The 18,162-nt window shown below is 48.2% G+C and overlaps 1 protein-coding gene and 1 pseudogene across 5 annotated transcripts in view; one reads left to right on the top strand and one right to left on the bottom strand.

The window, feature by feature from the left end:
• Positions 1-3,389: 3,389 nt before the first annotated feature.
• On the bottom strand, positions 3,390-3,716 carry LOC145513724 (large ribosomal subunit protein eL30 pseudogene; annotated as a pseudogene).
• A 1,990-nt stretch (positions 3,717-5,706) lies between these two features.
• Positions 5,707-18,162, top strand: part of WTIP (WT1 interacting protein) — a 32,379-nt gene continuing 19,923 nt past the window's right edge. For 4 of the 5 annotated variants that reach the window (XM_081517150.1, XM_081517148.1, XM_081517152.1 and 1 more), the window contains exons 1-2: positions 5,707-6,564; positions 12,554-12,655. In XM_081517150.1, coding sequence (XP_081373276.1) covers positions 5,892-6,564; positions 12,554-12,655 — 775 coding nt within the window. In that variant the 5' untranslated portion in view covers positions 5,707-5,891. The remainder of the gene's footprint in view (positions 6,565-12,553; positions 12,656-18,162) is intronic. The other variant, XM_081517151.1, reaches the window with a different exon arrangement.

Genomic DNA, 18,162 nt, shown 5'->3' with positions numbered 1-18,162 from the left:
CACAAAGTAATGTCTCTGCTTTTTAATATGCTGCCTACGTTGGTCATAGCTTTTCTTCCAAGGAGCAAGCGTCTTTTAATTTCATGGCTGTTCACCATCTGCAGTGATTTTGGAGTCCAAAATAATAAAGTCTGTCACTGTTTCAGTTGTTTTTCCCCATCATTGTTCCCATTGTTTCCTATGACCCAGGAACACGGGTAAATTTACACCTCTTGTAATAAAAAGCAAAAACTTAGAACCCAGAGAAATCAGAGAAGAAGAAACGTTGGCACGTGCTTCTGGTCATTGTGGCTTGCAGATGTGGTGAAGATCTCCCATTTCCTTCGTAAAGTAGTGTAGCTAAGGACCGGAATCCATTTGACTGTCTTGCAAGATATATTTAGCGAAGTATTTTTATAGACCCTTTCATACTGGGAATACGTTATTTGTATTCTGCATACAGAAGGAACTTTTTTTGTTTTCCCTGCATGTAATTTAAATTCTAGCCAAAAATTTGAGAAATGTTTGAACTGCTTCACTAAGTAAACAACTGGGTTTAACTGCAGGTTTCTGAGGCTACTGTGCGCTTGCTTATATTTCTGAAGACATATTTCCTGGTAACATTTTTTGGAAGTTTTGCTAAATGTATCTCATAAAAGCTTTTTTTGTTTTTGTTTTGGCAACACCATGCAGCTTGCCGCATCTTATTAGTTCCCCAACCATAGACTGAACCCAGACCCTCAGCAGTTAAAGCGCGGAGTCCTCACCATTGGACTGCCAGGGAATTCCCTAGAACAGTTTTAAAAACTTTAAATCTTGCAACAAATGATAACTTACTACCTAGGGAAAGACTGAGGAAAGATTATATCAATACTAGAATATATAATACTCCAAGAAGTTCCTCAGGATTTACTTACTTTAGAAATCTTCCAGAGTTCTTTCTCAGAAGATCAGACTCAGAAGGATGTAGGCATTGTGCACACCATCATTCACTCATTTTATAAACGTTGTTCAGTCACTCAGTTGTGTCCAACTCTTTGCGACCCCATGGACTACAGCACACCAGGCTTCCCTGTCCCTCACCAACTCCTGGAGCTTGCTCAAACTCATGTCCATTGAGTCGGTGATGCTATTCAACCATCTCATCCTCTGTTATCCCCTTATGCCTTCAGTCTTTCCCAGCATCAGGGTCTTTTCCGATGAGTCTGCCCTTCGCATCAGGTGGCCAAAGTATTGGAGCTTCAGATAGTGAATGTACTGCATCCCTACTTTGCACTATGCTTCATTTGGAAAACCTTGCCAAATTTCCCAGCCTGATAGAAGTCTTTGAAAGTTGTAAGATACAAAAAGAAGGCTGGTGTACACAAAAACCTAACTTCTTACTGTAGAAATAGGTAGTGGGAAGAGGATCTGAGAACTCACATCCTCTGTGTTGCCAAGCTTTCCAGTTGGTCCCAGCGGCAGCTTCTAGCAGTACTGAAAGTCATCAACACCAACCTCATGCTCAATGTGATTCCAAAAGCTGTAGCATCCCCAAATAGCTACTCCCCATGGAGCTGCAGACTGACTGGGGTTTTTGCCCTGTAAAGTTAATGCATAAATTGCCGTTCCTGAATGCAGGATAAGGTCCCAACCCTAATTTTTAGATTGGGAAACCAGCTGTCCACAGCTTTAGTGATCAATGCTTTGAAACTTCTGTGCCCCTAGAGAGGCCTAAAGGGCGTCTAGAACCAAGGGAAGTTGGTGGACTCAATCTGGTAGGAAGAGTTGGACCTCAGAAAAGAGGGGATGGAAAAATCCCTTTGGGCACAACTCCCAGTGGACAGCCTCACAGTGGCTTAAGCAGATCATGCACCTTGTGTCTAGTGCAGTGTTTCAGTAGGAGGATTGGCACACAGGTGCTGGGCTGGGAAGGGTCCATGTGTGCTTTAGGTGAAAGATTCTGCTCTCCCCAGGAAAACTTATTTTATAAAGGTAGATTGCTGCAAGCTGAGGGGAGGGAAAGAAATGTGGATCCCAGCGATTCTTAGATGTGTTTGATTGTATGCCATCCCCTTCCCTCGTAACCCAAGTTACTTAGTCCACATTTGATTGACATCTGAGTGTGTCCCAAGACAGAAAACCCCTGAATTGTGACCATAATTGTGCTGTTCGTAGTCGCTCAGTCGTGTCCGACTCTGTGACCCCATGGACTGTAGCCTGCCAGGCTCCTGTGTCCATGGGGATTCTCCAGGCAAGAACACTGGAGTGGGTTGCTATTTCCTTCTCCAGGGGATCTTCGCAACCCAGGGATTGAATCCAAGTCTCCCGCATTGCAGGAGGATTCTTTACCATCTGAGCCACCAGGGAAGCCCTTGGGGTCCAGAAAATGCAAACACTGCAGACAGATAAGGAGGTCTTATGGAAGCTAGATTACAAGGAGAGATAAGGGGATCTGTAAAAAAAAAAAAAAAAATCACTGTTAATGTAGACAGTCTGGATAGGATCAGCCTTAGAAAAAAAGATAGTGGCTCAGGATTTGGTGTCAGACTAGATTGAATATGTCCTGTTCTAGCCTTCTGAGTGTTGTTGGTCTGTCTTGACAGAAGATTCTAGTTAACTTGAAAGAATGATAGAACCAGAGACCCAGCAGTTCTGTTGTGAAACTTTTCCAACAGTGGGATGCAGGCAGTAGTCATTGGAGCCAGCTCATTCTAGCTTTCAAGAGCTGATTATACCCATTTCTTTCCAACTCTGTTTAACGACACCATATTGGCAGTTTAAAGTTGATCATGGGGGGACTTCCCTCATGGTCCAGTGGTTAAGAATCTGCCTTACAAGGCAGGAGACACAGGGTTGATCCCTGGTCAGGAAACTAAGATCCTACATGCCATAGGGCAACCAACACCGGATGCAGCCAAAAATAAATATTTAAAAAATAAATACCATTGACCCTAGTGAAGGACTTCCCTAGTGGTCTAGTGGACTCCTCACTTACACTGCAGAGGAAGGGGGTTAGAACCCTGGTTGGCAAATTAAGAGCCCACATTCTGTGCAGTGCAGTGGAAAAATTTTTTTAAATAAAAAAACAAAATTGACCATGGTGTTATTGGCAAATGCTATAAATCAGGGGCCCCTTTCACTTCTCAGGCAGAGCCAGCCAACTGAGATCAGACACACCTTTAGTGAGGACAGGAAGATGGGGTCTGGGACACATTCAGTTAATGTATAAGGGAGCGCATACAATTTCAAGTTCTACTTTGTATCCACTTTGTGGTATGATGGTAGGATTCCCCACAGCATTAAATATTTTAAAGGTATGTAAAATAATTAATGAGTTTCCCACTTCATGGAAGTACTTTAATGTTGAGCAGTGAATATGTATTTAAACAGGTTCTGGCCGATTTTATTAAAGAATAATTTTGTGTGATTTACTTTTCACCAGTCTGTCTTGGTATGTTTCTAAATAGGATCACTTAGAATAATGATAGCCAGTGTTGGAACTCGGTAGTATTTTCTATCCGTTCTGCTCAATTCAATATTATTGCCATTGCAGTGGTGATGGGCACCAATTTTGGCCAACAAGGTGTAGATCTCTATTTCAGATTTCCTCAAGGCTGGGCAGACATTGTGGAGGATATCTGGTTTTGTTCTGCCTTGTCTGATCATTTTCAGAGTTGGCTTGTACTCCAGCAGTACTTTCCACTTTTCATAGTGATTAGGAGCCTAGAGTGGACTGACTCCAGCAACTTTTTCATCTTTGCTGCCACCAGCTTCCTGTCTTAGATGTGGGATGTCCCCCAGCCAAGAACAGCTGCCAAGCCAGGATTGCCAGAAAACAAACATATTTTAGGTTGTTTCTGTTCCATTGTGTCGGTGGTTATTGTCATCTATCTATCTGAGTAAGAAAGCCTTTTAGCTGACCCTGGACTCCAATATATTATTTAAATATTGAAAGATCTAAGTGGGCAGATAAGGGTGGAACTTAAGTTACCTTGGAGGGCAGAGAGCTCTCTCTGAGCTCCAAAGGCTGGAGATTCTAGGACTGTATAGATTACATAAATAACGTGATAAACACTTGTGCCTACACTGTCATCTGCATTGGGATTACTTGCCTGGAATAGATTCTTGGAGCATTACTGCTTTCAAGAATGTTTTGGTTTGTGAGGGTGTTAACACCAAATTGCTCTTTCTGACAGGAGGTACCAGCTTACACTCACTACCAGTAAAATACACACATTTCCCCACAGTCTTGCCAATATTTCCATTTTTAGGTGGTAGATAATGTGATCAGTGGAATAGGATACCTTATTGTTGACAATTTATTTTCCTTTCGCGGAGTGGAAGATCATTTTTCACCAGAAGGCTCTGGATTCTCTGCTCCCCATAAAGGGCTTGCCCCTACCTGTGCCTCCCTGCCACCCAGTCTGGGGAGTAGGGGTTGGAATTCTCCCAGCTCTGAAAGGTGGAAGGAGGGAGGAGTAGCTGGGTCAGACACTGCTCCCCAGCCAGCTCCTCAGCAATGTTGAGGCCAGACGCCCTGGTCAGTCTGCGCCGGGACCTTTCCCTACCCAGGCTCCCTGTTCCCCGAGGCACTGTAGTTGCCTTCCTTGAATTCTCTGAGGAATGAAGTGCCGGGAAGCAAGAGAACTCTTCCACTCGATTGTTTTCCAGGATCCATCAGGTCCTGACAGATAATGGTTTGCTTTTCTTCCCTACAAGCTGTTTCAAATGTGTGACAAGGACTTTGTAGCTTGTGTTCTGGGGGACAAAGCCCTAGTCATCTCTCCTTCCCCTCTCCCACCTTGTCCCCCCACCCCCACCCCAAAGGTCCCATCCGGTTCCACGATGTACTTTAAGAAGTAGCATCTCCTTGGTGTCTCACATAAGCCCCTGTGGGCAGGTGCTGGAGAAAGGAGGAGTCCTCACATCTCTTGGTGACTGCCCTTGGGTCACAACTGAGGCTTCCCCGCCCACTGGCTTAGCCTGAGGCCTGTTTCCGGCCTCGTCTGGCCTTGGGCGCTTGTGCCCAGTGACCAGGTTTGGAGACCAGTCTCCATCCAGTCGCAGCTCCTAGTACAAGGCGCCTTCCCAACCACGCAGGTGAGGACACCCGGAACCAGTGCGCAGCCGCGCGGCCCTGGGAGGGGCTGGGGTCTCGGGGTCAAGTCAGGCGAGATGCTGCGGGCGCAAATGCCAGAGACGTGCAGTGGTCTCCAGTGTCTTGAGGTGGGCGGGTGCAGTGCTTCTGCCTAAGGCCAAACTTGTCCGGCCCAGCGCTTGAAACCGTGGCGGCGCTGGAAGTAAGATGGGGGAGGATGTGGGAAACGTCTGTCAACTGCTCATATTTCTCTGGCCTGGGCTAGGGGAGCCGCCTCTTGCTCAGCCCCCTGGAATACGGGACCCTTCCAGAGGCCCGACGTTCGGGACGCACGACAGAGGCCGGGCCCTTCCCGCGGCGCCACACACAGCTGGCCGCTCCTCCACTCGAGGGCCAGCTCCAAGCCGCACGGCCCGGCGGGCCAGCCCAGCCCCCGCGCCCCTCCGAGCTCCGGGCGAAGCGCGGACAACGCGGCTCCGCCGCCGCCACTCCCCCCACATTCCAGAGGCCGCAGCGCCGTCTCCTTCCTCGCATTCCTGCCCCCACAAAGGAGTCCCTCCGCCCCCCGCACGGCCGCGGGGAGGAGGGGAGGCGGCCCGGCGCCTCCGAGCGCACATTCCTCCGCCGCGCGCGCCACCGAGGGAAGCGGCGCGGCCCCCGGATCGCGCGTGGCCGGCGGAGCGACCCCGGGCCCGGCGCCGGCCCCGCCCCGCCCCGCGCCCAGGGGTCCCGGGGCGGGCTCCGGGCTTCGGGCGGACGATGCGGCGGCGCGGCCGGAGCGGCGGCGGGAAGCGGAGGCGGAGGTGACGCGCCGGGGCCGGCGGGCCGGGCCATGCAGCGCTCCCGGGCGGCCGCGGACGAGGCGGCTCTGCTCCTGGCCGGGCTGGCCCTGCGGGAGCTGGAGCCGGGCGGCGACTCTCCGGGCCGGGGTCGGCGGGGACCGCGGCCCGGGCCGGCAGACGAGGCGGCCCAGGCGTTGGGCCGCAGGGGGCAGGGTGGCGGCGGCGGTGGCCCCGAGGCCGGGGTGGACGGACTGAGCCGCGGGGAGCGAGGCCCGCGGCGCGCGGCGGCCCCAGAGCTCAGCGCGCAGCCGGCGGGCAGCCCGCGGGCCAGCCTGGCGGGCTCCGACGGCGGCGGCGGCAGCGGCAGCGCCCGCTCCAGCGGCATCAGTCTCGGCTACGACCAGCGCCACGGCAGCCCGCGCTCGGGCCGCTCGGACCCGCGCGCGGGCCCCGGGCCGCCGTCGGTGGGCAGCGCCCGCTCCAGCGTGTCCAGCCTCGGCTCCCGCGGCTCGGCTGGCGCCTACCCGGACCTGCTCCTGCCCGGCGCCTGCCCCGCGCCGGCTCGCTCCCCGGAGCCCGCCGGGCCGGCTCCCTTCGCTCTGCCTTCGCTCCAGCTGCCCCCGGGCCGAGAGGGCGGCCCGAGCGCGGCGGAGCGGCGGCTGGAGGCGCTGACCCGAGAGCTGGAGCGGGCGCTGGAGGCGCGCACGGCGCGGGACTACTTCGGTGAGCGAGCTCGGCCGCGCCTCCCGCGCGCCTGGGCCCCAGGCCTCCGCTCTCCTCTTCGGGGGTCGAGGACGGCCTCCGGGTAGGCGGCCGGCTTGGTCGCGGGGTGGGCCGGGATGCGAAAAGCGCGTCTCCCTCCAGGGGGGCTGGGGAGCCGGCGACGTTTGTTCCCGTAGACAGAGTGTGTGTGCGTGTGTGTGTGTACCACCAGTTCTGGGGCTTGTGCAGGACAGTGGCTTAGCCTCTGGGTCTCCGGGCCCAGAGTTCTGGCACCATCAGGGGATGCGTTGCTCCTGAGAGAAAAAGTCACGTTAATAGGCAGAATAAGCTACTTTCGAATAGTTTCTTCTTAACTCTCGGTACTTGGCTTCAGCTCATCGTGCTCCGTGCTTTGTGATCAGCCGAAGCTATTTAGGGCCCCGCGGTCCCAGTGTCTCTCTTCCCTCAGCGGTACGGGCTGTGAACAGGGCAGGGAGGCACAGGGCAGGGAGGGAGGCGGCCGGCCAGATACCACCGGAGCCCACCTGACCTGAGGCTTTGATAATGGTAGCGGCTGGAGGTAGAGGCTGAGGGAGGGGAAGCCCACCCTGAGTGGGAGGGAACTGAGCTGGTCACACTGGGCTGGGCTGTGTATATGGGATGTTTCCCAAGGGAACCCTACTTCACATCATTTGCAAAGGTCATCAGTTTCTGACAGCCTCCCTTGCCCAGTCTGACCTTGGCCCTTTGATCCCATCCTTTGGACAACTCTTGGGACTCTTAGGTGAGGTTCTGAGAGGAGGCTTGGGGAGGGGCTTCTGTCCCTTCTTTACTGATAAGCAGGCACCTGGCTTTGGAGGGGGTGGTGGTTATCATGTCTGGGAATGAGGCCCCTCCTGGGGTTTGTCTTTCATCATTCATTCCAGCTGGCAGCTCCGACTGCCCTGAACTGGATCTTGAGAGAGAAGGAGGTTGTAGAGGACTAGTCAGTAGGGGCATTCCAGCCAGAAGGAAGAATGTGGGCAGAAGGAAGCAAGTAAGGAAGTTCCATTAAGCTCCCAGGGTTGCAGCCCAAGAGGGGTCAGGTGGTCAAGGGAGTGTGTAGACCAGAGGGTTGTTCTGCCTTTGGGAGGGGACCTGTTCATATTTGAGCATCATGGTGAGACTTTGTGGTCTGGGAGGTCCCATGACTGCTGTCAGATGGCCTGGGAGCAGGGTGGTGACTTAGGAAGCTGTTTTCTGTCATACCAGGTAGGTGCTAGGAGCAGAAGCTGTGTGCCTTCTGAAGAGAACAAGTTTCCAGCACTCTCTACAGGAGATGGAGAAGGCAATGGCAACCCACTCCAGTACTCTTGCCTGGAGAATCCCATGGATGGAGGAGCCTGTAGGCTGCAGTCCGTGGGGTTGTGAAGAGTCGGACGCGACTGAGCGACTTCACTTTCACTTTTCACTTTCATGCATTGGAGAAGGAAATGGCAACCCACTCCAGTGTTCTTGCCTGGAGAATCCCAGGGACGGGGGAGCCTGGTGGGCTGCCGTCTGTGGGGTTGCACAGAGTCGAACACGACTGAAGCGACTTAGCAACAGCAGCTACCGGAGAAGCTGCCCCTTTTCCTGTCCCCACTCACTGCGGGGCCTGGGCAGGGGTGTGTTCTCTGGGCTTTTGAAGGTACTGCTGAGTTTTTTAATTTCTTAATTATATCTTTTTATTTTTAATTGGAGGATAATTGCTTTACAGTGTTGTGTTGGGTTTTTCCATACAACAGTGTGAGTCAGCCATAGGTATACACATGTCCCTTTCCTCCTGAGCCTCCTTCCCACCCCCACACCTTCGCATCCCTCTAGGTTGTCACAGAGTACCAGGTTGAGCTCCCTGTGTTACACAGCAGCTTCTCATTATCTATCTGTTCTTCATGTGGTAATGTCTATGTTTCCGTGCTACTCTCTCAATTTGTTCTACCCTCTCCTTCCCTGGCTGGGTCATAGGTCTGTGCTCTGTGTTTGTGTCTCTATTCCTGCCCTTCTAATAGGTTCATCAGTACCATTTTTCTAGATTCCATATGTATGCATTAATATGTGATACTTGTTTTTCCTCTTTTGACTTACTTCACTCTGTATAACAGCCTCTAGGTCCATCTAGCTCACTGGAACTGGCTCAAATTCATTCCTTTTTATGACTGAGTAATATTCCATTGTATATATGTACCACAGTTCTCTATCCATTCATCTGTCGATTGACATCTAGGTAGCTTCCATGTCCTGGCTATTGGAAACAGTGCTGCAGTGAACATTACTCCTGAATTTTTGTGTGAAACAGGTGGCCAGACCTGGGCAGGTGGTGGGAGAAGTGAAGGGGCTAATGGGTCATCCTTTCTGAGGGGAACTGCTGTCACGTGGGAGTGGGAGGTGACTGGTGATACAGATCTTTGTGGGTTTTTTTGCACCACATGGCATGGGGGAATGTTAGTTCCCTGACCAAAGACTGAACCCACACCCTCTGCATTGGAAGCACTGAGTCTTAACTACTAGACTGCTGGGGAAGTCCTGCTCTTTGTTTTTTTTTAAGAGAAGTCAGATCTAGGTTACATTTTCCTGATTTTTAAAAATATGAGCAGCTATTTACTTGAACTGCTAGTATCTTACTGCCTTTATTCCACCTTTTAGAGCTATAAATGTGGCAGTTTCACACACATCAACTTGTATGAAAATAATGTAACATTTTACAGCAGGAAGTCTGCAGGTAGCATAAGCTCAAGTGACCTCTGATAAACCTCACCCTCAGTGTTTCTTCTTCTCTGTCCATCCCTTTTTCTTGGCCCTAGAACCCACTCACCTCTTGGCCCTTTTCTCTGTTTCATGAACATCTCTTCTGACCAGGTTCTGCTTCCAAGAGCCAGCTAGCAGCTTCAGGATTTTTCTGAGGGTAAATCCTGGGTTTACTCCAACCCTGGATCTGCCTCACTTCGGCTGTCTTCAGTTCTGACTGCAGCCTGCGTCTCACCAGTACCTGATTCTTCTAATCTCTGATCTGCAGAACCCTGGCTCTGAGTCAGTGCTGCAGCCCCCTTTTCAGTTGCTGTTCCAGGCAACAGAGTCGTGGTCTTCAACCTCTTCAGGGTACCACCTGTCACCCTAAGCCTTGGTCAGCTCCCTCTTTTAGTCCCTGAACAGCTTGCCTGTGTCCTCAGTGTACTTTTATTAAAGTGGTGCAAACTCATATTAATAAAAAACACAGAACCAAAAAGCAAATAATAAGGTTATAACTTCCCCTCTTGCCCATCCTTCTGTTCTGCTTCCCAGGGGCAGCTGACTTCTGTCCCTTTCACTGTATATTTTGGTAACTTAGACAAAAACAAGATCAGGTTTTCAGAGTTGATGGGCAAGAATGAAGATGTGAGGGTGGGTCATTTTAACTTTAGAAAGATAAGTCTGGCTGCAGTTTTGGAGATGGATTATTGGGGGCCAGGATGGGATGCTGTAAGGAGACTGTTGAAACAGCAAGTGGAATGAGAATTGATGATGTTGAATCAGACCAGTGGGAGTGAGGGGAGGGAATGAAGTCTGTAGTAGGAAACACAGAAACTGGATTCAGAGTTGGAGGTGAGAAAGACAGGGTAGATCTGGATACTTCCCTAAACCTGGCTACACAAAAGTGCCGTTTCCTGAGCAGGAACCCAGAGCTCTGTTCTGGGCCTGCGGTGGTCTGGGAGGTGGATCGGTGGCTCGGGAAAGGAATCTGGGCTGGGCCGAGTGCCAGGAGTCTCGGCAGGAGTGAGCAGCTGGGAGCAGATGGGACTTCCCCCGGGAGACGGGGTAAAGCCACATGTGGAGACCTGCAGACATGGTGTGTTTGGCTTCCAAATTCTCAAAACATGAAATTTGATTTATTTCTGCATGGAAAGTTTTCATATATAAATCCAGATTTCTAGCTTTTCTGGAAAAATCAGACTCTCTAGCAGGGCTGGCCCTGCCTTCTCACCCAGTAGCCATCAGTGGAGCCGATGGCTGTGACCTCACCCGGCCATGGCTCTCTCCTCCATTCACCTGGGGCCTCAGAGTCAGCCACTTTTACATTCCTGCCTGGTTTAAGAGCATCTGCACTGGCTGGCCCTTTTCCTGGGGAGACTAAGGCATGGGAGGTCCAGGACTGAGCAAGGGAATACCCAGTAGAGCTGGGAAGAGAGTAGAACCAGAAAGCCAGGCAGGTGTAGTCATATCCTGGGGACCTGAGCGGGGGGAGGGTCCCTGCCAGCAAGACCAGAAGAGGAAGTCCATAGAGCTCACCGCTAGGAGATGACGGGGTGTGGACTGAGCTTGCTTTCTTGACTGAAGGGGGAGGAAGAATGGGGTGGCTGATGGAGTTTTTTTCAGGTGGGAGAGGCTCAGCCATGCTGAATGTTAAGCAGAGAAAGCTGTGGGGAAGGGTTGAGGGCAGTGTGTCCTGAAACTGCCAGAGGACATAGGGGGCCCATCTTAGGCCCTTTGTGACCTGGGAGACCTTGAATGAGTCTGAGAGAGAAGCTCTGGTGTCTGGGTTGGCCACCTTCAGTCCAGGTCTCCAGGTGGGCTGGCCAGGGAGTTCCCTTAAGCTCATGCTGGCCTTCGCCCTAGCATTGCTGGTCACCCCTCTCTTTACCACCCCTCCCTTGCCTGCTTAGCACCCCACCCTGGGGTGATCCCCAGTCCACCTAGTTTCCCCTGCAGAACAGCTTCCCTCCATTTTTTCCTTTAAACCTTTGCTCAGATATCACCTTGTCACTGGGGCCTTGTCTGACACTCTCTTTAAAAATCACACACTCAGACATACTTCTGTTTGTTTTGGCCACACTGCGAGACATGTGGGATCTTAGTTCATCAACTGAGGATCAAACCTGTGCCCCCTGCATAAGAAGTGCAGTCTTAACCACTGGACGGACGGTCAGGGAAGTTCCTAGATACATTCTTTTTTTTTTTTTTTTTTTAATGTGCACCATTTTCAAAGTCTTTATTAAATTGTTGAAATGTTGCTTCTGTTTTGTTTTTTGTTTATGGTTTATTTTTCTGGCGCAAGGCATGTGGGATCTTAGCTCCCCCACCAGGAATCGAATCCACACCCCCCTGCACTGATAGGCGAAGTTCCAACCACTGGACCGCCAGGGAAGTGCCCCCAGACATATTCTTAATCAGCCTTCTTTTCCTCCATATCACTTGTTTCCACCTGAGATGTGGCTTGTTGTCTGTCTCCCTCCACTGGAACATAGGCTCCTTGGGGGTGGAAATTTGGTGCCTTGCAGAATCTCTGGCACCTAAACTATGTGGGGCATCAGTATCCATGTGTGGATGGAACAAGAGATTAAACTGACATTATCGTTCAATGAGGGAGGTGTGGTTGGGAGGGTCAGGGCTCTGCCCTCTTTGTGTCTGTGTGGTCTTCATTCCTTTTGATTCATAGACAGCAGAAAGGAATTTCCCCCAGTCTGATAGCAGGCCAAGATGAAGGGACTTAGAACAACTTTCTAGTCGTAAATGTGTCCTTGTAATCTTAATGGCACAGACAGTGTCACTTAGCTCTGACTTGCCAGGTGCACTGCTAAACTCTGAATCCTCAGACAACAGCAGCAAACCCTAAGTAGTGGTGCCCGTGTGTGTGTGTGTGTGTCGTTCAGTCATGTCTGACCCTTTGCAACCCTTTGGACTGTAGCCTTCTAGGTTCCTCTGTCCATGGAATTTTCCAGGCAAGAATGCTGGAGTGGGTAGCCATTCCCTTCTCCAGGGGATCTTCTGGACCCAGGGATTGATTGGGTCTCCTGCATTGCAGGCAGATTCTTTACCATCTGAGCCACCAGGGAAGCTCTAATGGTACCCTTACTGTCCCCATGTTAGCCATTAGTAATGGAGCGATGGATGACTCTGGAATTTCCCTTGCCCAAGATCACATGACTGGGCAGCACTGGGACTGGGAGTCAGATGCATAGCTGTTCAAATCCACAGTCATGGTGCTAACCACTGTGCTCTCCTGCCTCTTCCATAGGCATTTGCATCAAGTGTGGGCTTGGCATCTATGGAGCAAGACAGGCGTGCCAGGCGATGGGGAGCCTATATCATACTGACTGCTTCACCTGCAACTCCTGTGGTAGGTAACATTCTCCTTTTCCATCCCTCTTGTATTGTGAACGCTCTTGTGCCTGAGTTCCAGGCAGATGGATCACCCAGCTCTGGCCCAGGCTGGAGTGTGGAGGAGGCTGAGTCATGATGCCTTTCCTTCTGGCTTGGTCTGTTTGAGGGCCCTAGGCTCCTGGGAGATCTGCTGGACCCTGGGGGTGAGGATATGTGGGGCCAGGGAAGAGCCTTTTGCTGATCATAGGGAAAAGCTGCCCCTCTAACCTTTGTTTTTTGTCTTTTTTTTAAATGATTTAGTTTTGGCTGCTTCAGGTCTCAGTTGTAGCATGTGGGGTCTTCGTTGTGGTAGGTGGGCTCTTTGGTGCATGTGGTGCATGCGGTTCGCTTTGGTCTCGGCTTGCGGGCTCCAGAGTAGCAGACTCAGCAGTTGCAGCACAGGGCTTAGTTGCCCCGAGGCATGTGGGATCTTAGTTCCCAGACCAGGGATTGAACTCGAGTCCTCTGCATTGGAAGGCAGATTCTTAACCACTGCACCACCAGCAACGTCCTAAGTTTTTTTTTTTTTTTTTTTTGATGTGGACAATTTTTAAAGTCTTTATTGAATTTGTTACAATATTGCTTCTGTTTTATGTTTTGGTGTTTTGGCTACGATGCATGTGAGATCTTAGCTCCCCAACCAGGGATTGAACCCACATCTCCTGTGATGGAAGGAGAAGTCTTAACCACTGGAGCACCAGGGAAGTCCCTGAGCCTTGACTTTGGAACCTCTGTCCTGAGCAGGGTACTGATGTCTCCTGGCTGCTTGGGTGGGGCTTGTGGAGCCAGTGATGTGCCTTCTGCCTGCCTAGATATGGGGCTAGTATTTTTTTCCCTGCAATTTATTTTTTGTCCTGATTTTACACATGGTATAAAATACAAACATTATCATTTAACCTAAACAAAGTTATAAAAAGTAACTATAAGCCAACCAACCTAATAAATATACATTCTTGATGTTCTTATTGTTCTTTCATACTTTGCCCCTGAGTAGACATCTTTTATTTATTTACACAAAACATTTTAGTATTTTATATTATAAAAGTGTAATATGTGCCTAGCATTAAGTCAAATAGTCCTGAGAAGCAATTTTTGCAGTAGCAAAAAGACACTTATTTTCCTACCCCTGGTATCTTTCACTTGGTAATTTTTAGCAACTTCTAGTAGACACCTCCATGTTCTAACAGTGCGCACTGCTGTTTCTTGATGTATCAGTTTTAGAAATGATTTACTTGAGTTTTTTAACCATGTTTTACTTCAGTTTGCTGTGGTAGATGAGGAACAGATTCTTTTTTTATAATTTTATTTGTTTATTTTTGGCTGTGCTGGGTCTTTGTTGCTGCACGGGCTTATCTCTACTTGAGGCAAGCAGGGGCTACTCTCTAGTTGCAGTGTGCGGACTTCTCATTGCGATGACTTTTCTTGCTGTGGAGCTTGAGCTCTAGGGAGTGTGGGCTTCAGTAGTAGCAACTTCCAGGCTCTAGCGCACAGGCTTAGTTGCTCTGTGGCATGTGGGATCTTTCTGGATCAGAGCTTGAACCCGCGTCTCCTGCATTGGCAGGTGGATTCTTTACCACTGAGCCACCAGGGAAGCCCTCAGAATAGGGGCTGTTCTTATACTGACTGTTCTCCCTTCTCTCCTTCCATCTTCTCAGTATAGTCATCGTAAGTTGTGATAAATCAATAAACCAGGTTTATATTACTATATTATGTGACTTTATAAATGTTATTTACTGCAGAGCTAAGAATTACACTGTGATTACATCTCCTTTTTTCTGTAGTCATTTACTTTTCCTGGAGTTTTTTCTTCTTTAGGCTTTTTTTTCTCCTTGCATTGTCTTGACTTTTATCTTCAGTTCTTTTCCCCCCCAGAGGTTCCATTGTTTGAGTTACCCTCTGGAGTCCCTGGCCTCTCTGTAGTCTGAGCCAGCTGTCCTCTGAACCCCTGTGGAGTGTTCATTCTGTACCTTCACTTGTATACTCTTTGGATTGAATCCACAGTCTTCATAAAGCTTTCAGCTGCAGGTAACAGGAAAACTGCTGAGGAGGCTTGAACTCTTAAGAATATTTCTTAACTCAGTGAACTGGGAGCCCAGAGATAGAACTGGCTTTAGGCTGGGAAGGATCTAGTGGCTTAGGCCCTAAGAAAAGCTTGGCTGGGTTTCCCTCGTGTTTGGCTGTATCCTTAGGGCAACTTCTCTTATGAAATGTCTGAGGCAGCTTGAGACTTCCATTGCCGCACCACTGTTCTGAAGAAAGAGTGGGCATTTCTTCTGGTCATGTTTTTGGGGTGGGCACACTTCTTTTCCAGAAAACACCTAGCAACAACCTTCTTGCATGTCATTGGCCAGATCATCTCACACATGGATTCCTGACCCAATCCCTGTGGCTGGGGGGAGTGCTGTGATTTGATTAACTTTACTTGCCTGAGTATCGGAACCAACATAAGGGAAGAAGAATTAGCTTTATACTAATCAGGCCCACCCATGGATAAGGGGGATGAATTCAGGTTTCCCTTAAACAGCAAGCTGTCGTGAGGTAAGGCTGGATACTGAACACAGTTTGGGTAAGTAGGGAAGACTCCAAGCTGTGAAACCACCCAAAGAGTGTCCATCATTTTGCTCTAGTTACCTAAAAAAGGGCATGTGGGAGGTACATTTTCCGAATTCTGGTGTGTCTAAAATGCCTTTATTCTACCCTCACAATTTATAGTTGACGGAGAATAGATTCCAAATTGGAAATAATTTTCAGTAAGCATTTTGTTTAGCGTGTTTTTTTTTTTTCTTTTGGCTGCACCACACGACACGTGGGATCTTAATTCCTCCACCAGGGGTGGAAGTGTGGGATCTTTACCACTGGACCACCATGGAAGTCCCTCACTAAGCATTTTGAAGTTGTAGATTTATCTTCCAGAAGCCATGGCTCCTGCTAAATTTTGATGCCATTCTGAGTCTCATTTTTGTGTGTGTGATCTGTTTTTTCCTTTTGAGAGTCTCAGGATGACGGCTGTCATTGCTCTGGCTCTAATAGCCTCTGGAAAGGGCTGTGAACTGCGCAGTTCCAGGGAGTGCCATTTACGTAGATGCAACAGGAATGGAGCTCTTGAAATTGTGCAGTGCAGCAACTGAGCTGAGGATACTTTATTTATGTTTGGTGTAGGCTTGTGCCGTTGGTTGTGCTGGGCACACATACAGAGTCCCGTTAGACTGGAGACTTGCCCTTCGGTTCTGGGAACTTTTTATTGTACTATTTATTTTATTTATTCCTTTTTTTCCCTCTTGAATTAAATTCAGCAGTATGAATCAAGATAATATATTATGACCAAGTTGAGCTTATCTGAAAAATACTTGAGTATTCTTATACAGTAGAAAACTCATTAATGTAATTCACCTCATTAACAAATGAAAGAAGAAAAACTTTATAATCCTCTCAATAGGAGTAGAGCAAGAGGTCAATAAAATCTGACATTCACATTTTTAAAAATAATTTTTGTTTATTTATCTGGAGAAGGAAATGGCAACCCAGTCCAGTATGCTTGCCTGGAAAATCCCATGGATGGAGGAACCTGGTAGGCTACAGTCCATGGGGTCGCAAAGAGTCGGACACGACTGAGTAACTTCACTTCACTTTGTTTATTTATTTTTGGCTGTGCTGGGTTTTCATTGCCGCGTGGTTGCTCTCGTTGTGGCAAGTGGGGGCTCCTCTCTAGTTGCACTATGGGCTTCTCATTGTGGATGCTTCTCTCACTGTGGAGCACAGGCTGTAGGGCACATGGGCTTCAGTGGTTGTGGCTCCTGGGCTCTAGAGCACAGGCTTAATAGTGGCACATGGGCCTAATTGCTTCTTGGCACGTGGGATCTTCCTGGATCAGGGATAGAACCCATGTCTCCTGCATTGGCAGGTGGATTCTTTACCACTGAGCCACCTGGGAAGCCCTGACATTCATATTTTTTTTAAAAGTTTGTATATTTGTTTTATTTTGACTGTGTCAGGTTTCAGTTGCAGCAGGCGGGATTTTTCGTTGTGGTGCATGGACTATCTAGTTGAGGTTCGAGGGCTTACTTGCTCTGTGGCATGTGAGATCTTAGTTCCCCTATCAGGGATTGAACCCATGTCCCCTGCGTTGCAAGGCAGATTCTTAACCACTGGATCACCAGGGAAATTCCTGACATTCAGGACATTCAGATTTTAGCAAATTAGAAATAAAAAGGAACTTTCTCAACCTGGTGAAAGTTGGCTACTAAAAATCCATGCAAACATCATACTCAATGGTGAAATATAAGAAAAATGGACCTTTAAAAGAGGAAAGGACAAAGCCTGCAATCATAGCTTCTGTTCAACATTGTACTGGAGGTCCTAGTCATTGCACTAAGATAAGAAAAATAAATATACCATATTCATGTAAATGTTTATGAATATACCCATATTCATGTACTATTGAACATGGGTATATTCAATAGTATTTAGATGCCAGTTTTTTCAAATTGATCTGTAATGCATTGTAATTCCACTTAAGCAGGTTTTCATGAATTTGCCAGGCTAATTCTATAATTTAAATGCAAGAGCAAAAGGCTAAGAATAGTCAAGATGATCTTGACAAAGAGTAAGTTGGGCAAGCTTCTACTACCAGGTGTCAATATATACTGTATAGTTGTATTAGTAATTTCATGTGGTATTGGGGCAAGGATAGACAAATAGACCACTGGAACAGAGTGGAGAGTTTAGAAACAGACCCATGTCTGTGTGAAAACTTCATTGATGATAGAGATGGCATTGCAGATGGTTCTGGGAAAAGTGGTTATCCATATAAAATAACGAAATTAAATCCAAGTGGATCAAATACCAAAATGTGTAAAGAAAAACATGATAATTTTAGAAATAAATATAGAAACATACCTCTATCAATCTTTTGGTTAAGAAAATTTTTTTTTCCCATTCACAAAAATCACCAAACTTTAAGAAGAAGGGATTGACAACTTTGGCTACATTAGAGTTAAAAAACTGGATTTCTTAAAGAGAGACTGACTGTGAAGCATGTAGGAAAACAAACCATATACTGCCACAATCATAACTTCCAAGGATCATTTTCCAGAGTATTTAAAATATTTCACATATCAATTAGGAAAAAAGTACAGATAATTTAAAGTGTTGTTTTATAGCTTAATGGGTATAGGTATGAGTTTCCTTTTATTTGTCCGGGATTCATTTTGACTCCTGAATCTGAAAACTGTCAATATGAGAATAATCTTAGCTATTTTATTTTCAAAAATTTCCTTCTTTCCTAGTGTTTCTATTATTTACTTATAAAATTCAAATTAGAAGTATTAGTCTTTGTCATTCTATTCTACTTTTCTCTTAGCCACTCCTTCATATTATCCATGTCTCCTCTCCCTTTGCTGCATTGTTTAATTTCTTCAGATCTGTCTTCCAGAATCGGGAGTCTAGATCAGTAAACTTTCTTGCCAGCTGTGTGTAGCTTTAGTA

This window comes from Giraffa tippelskirchi, chromosome 7, assembly GCF_054371585.1.
Source record: "Giraffa tippelskirchi isolate mGirTip1 chromosome 7, T2T-mGirTip1v1.2.pri, whole genome shotgun sequence".
Taxonomy (NCBI): Eukaryota; Metazoa; Chordata; class Mammalia; order Artiodactyla; family Giraffidae; genus Giraffa; species Giraffa tippelskirchi.
This window is presented reverse-complemented; position numbering and strand designations above follow the sequence as displayed.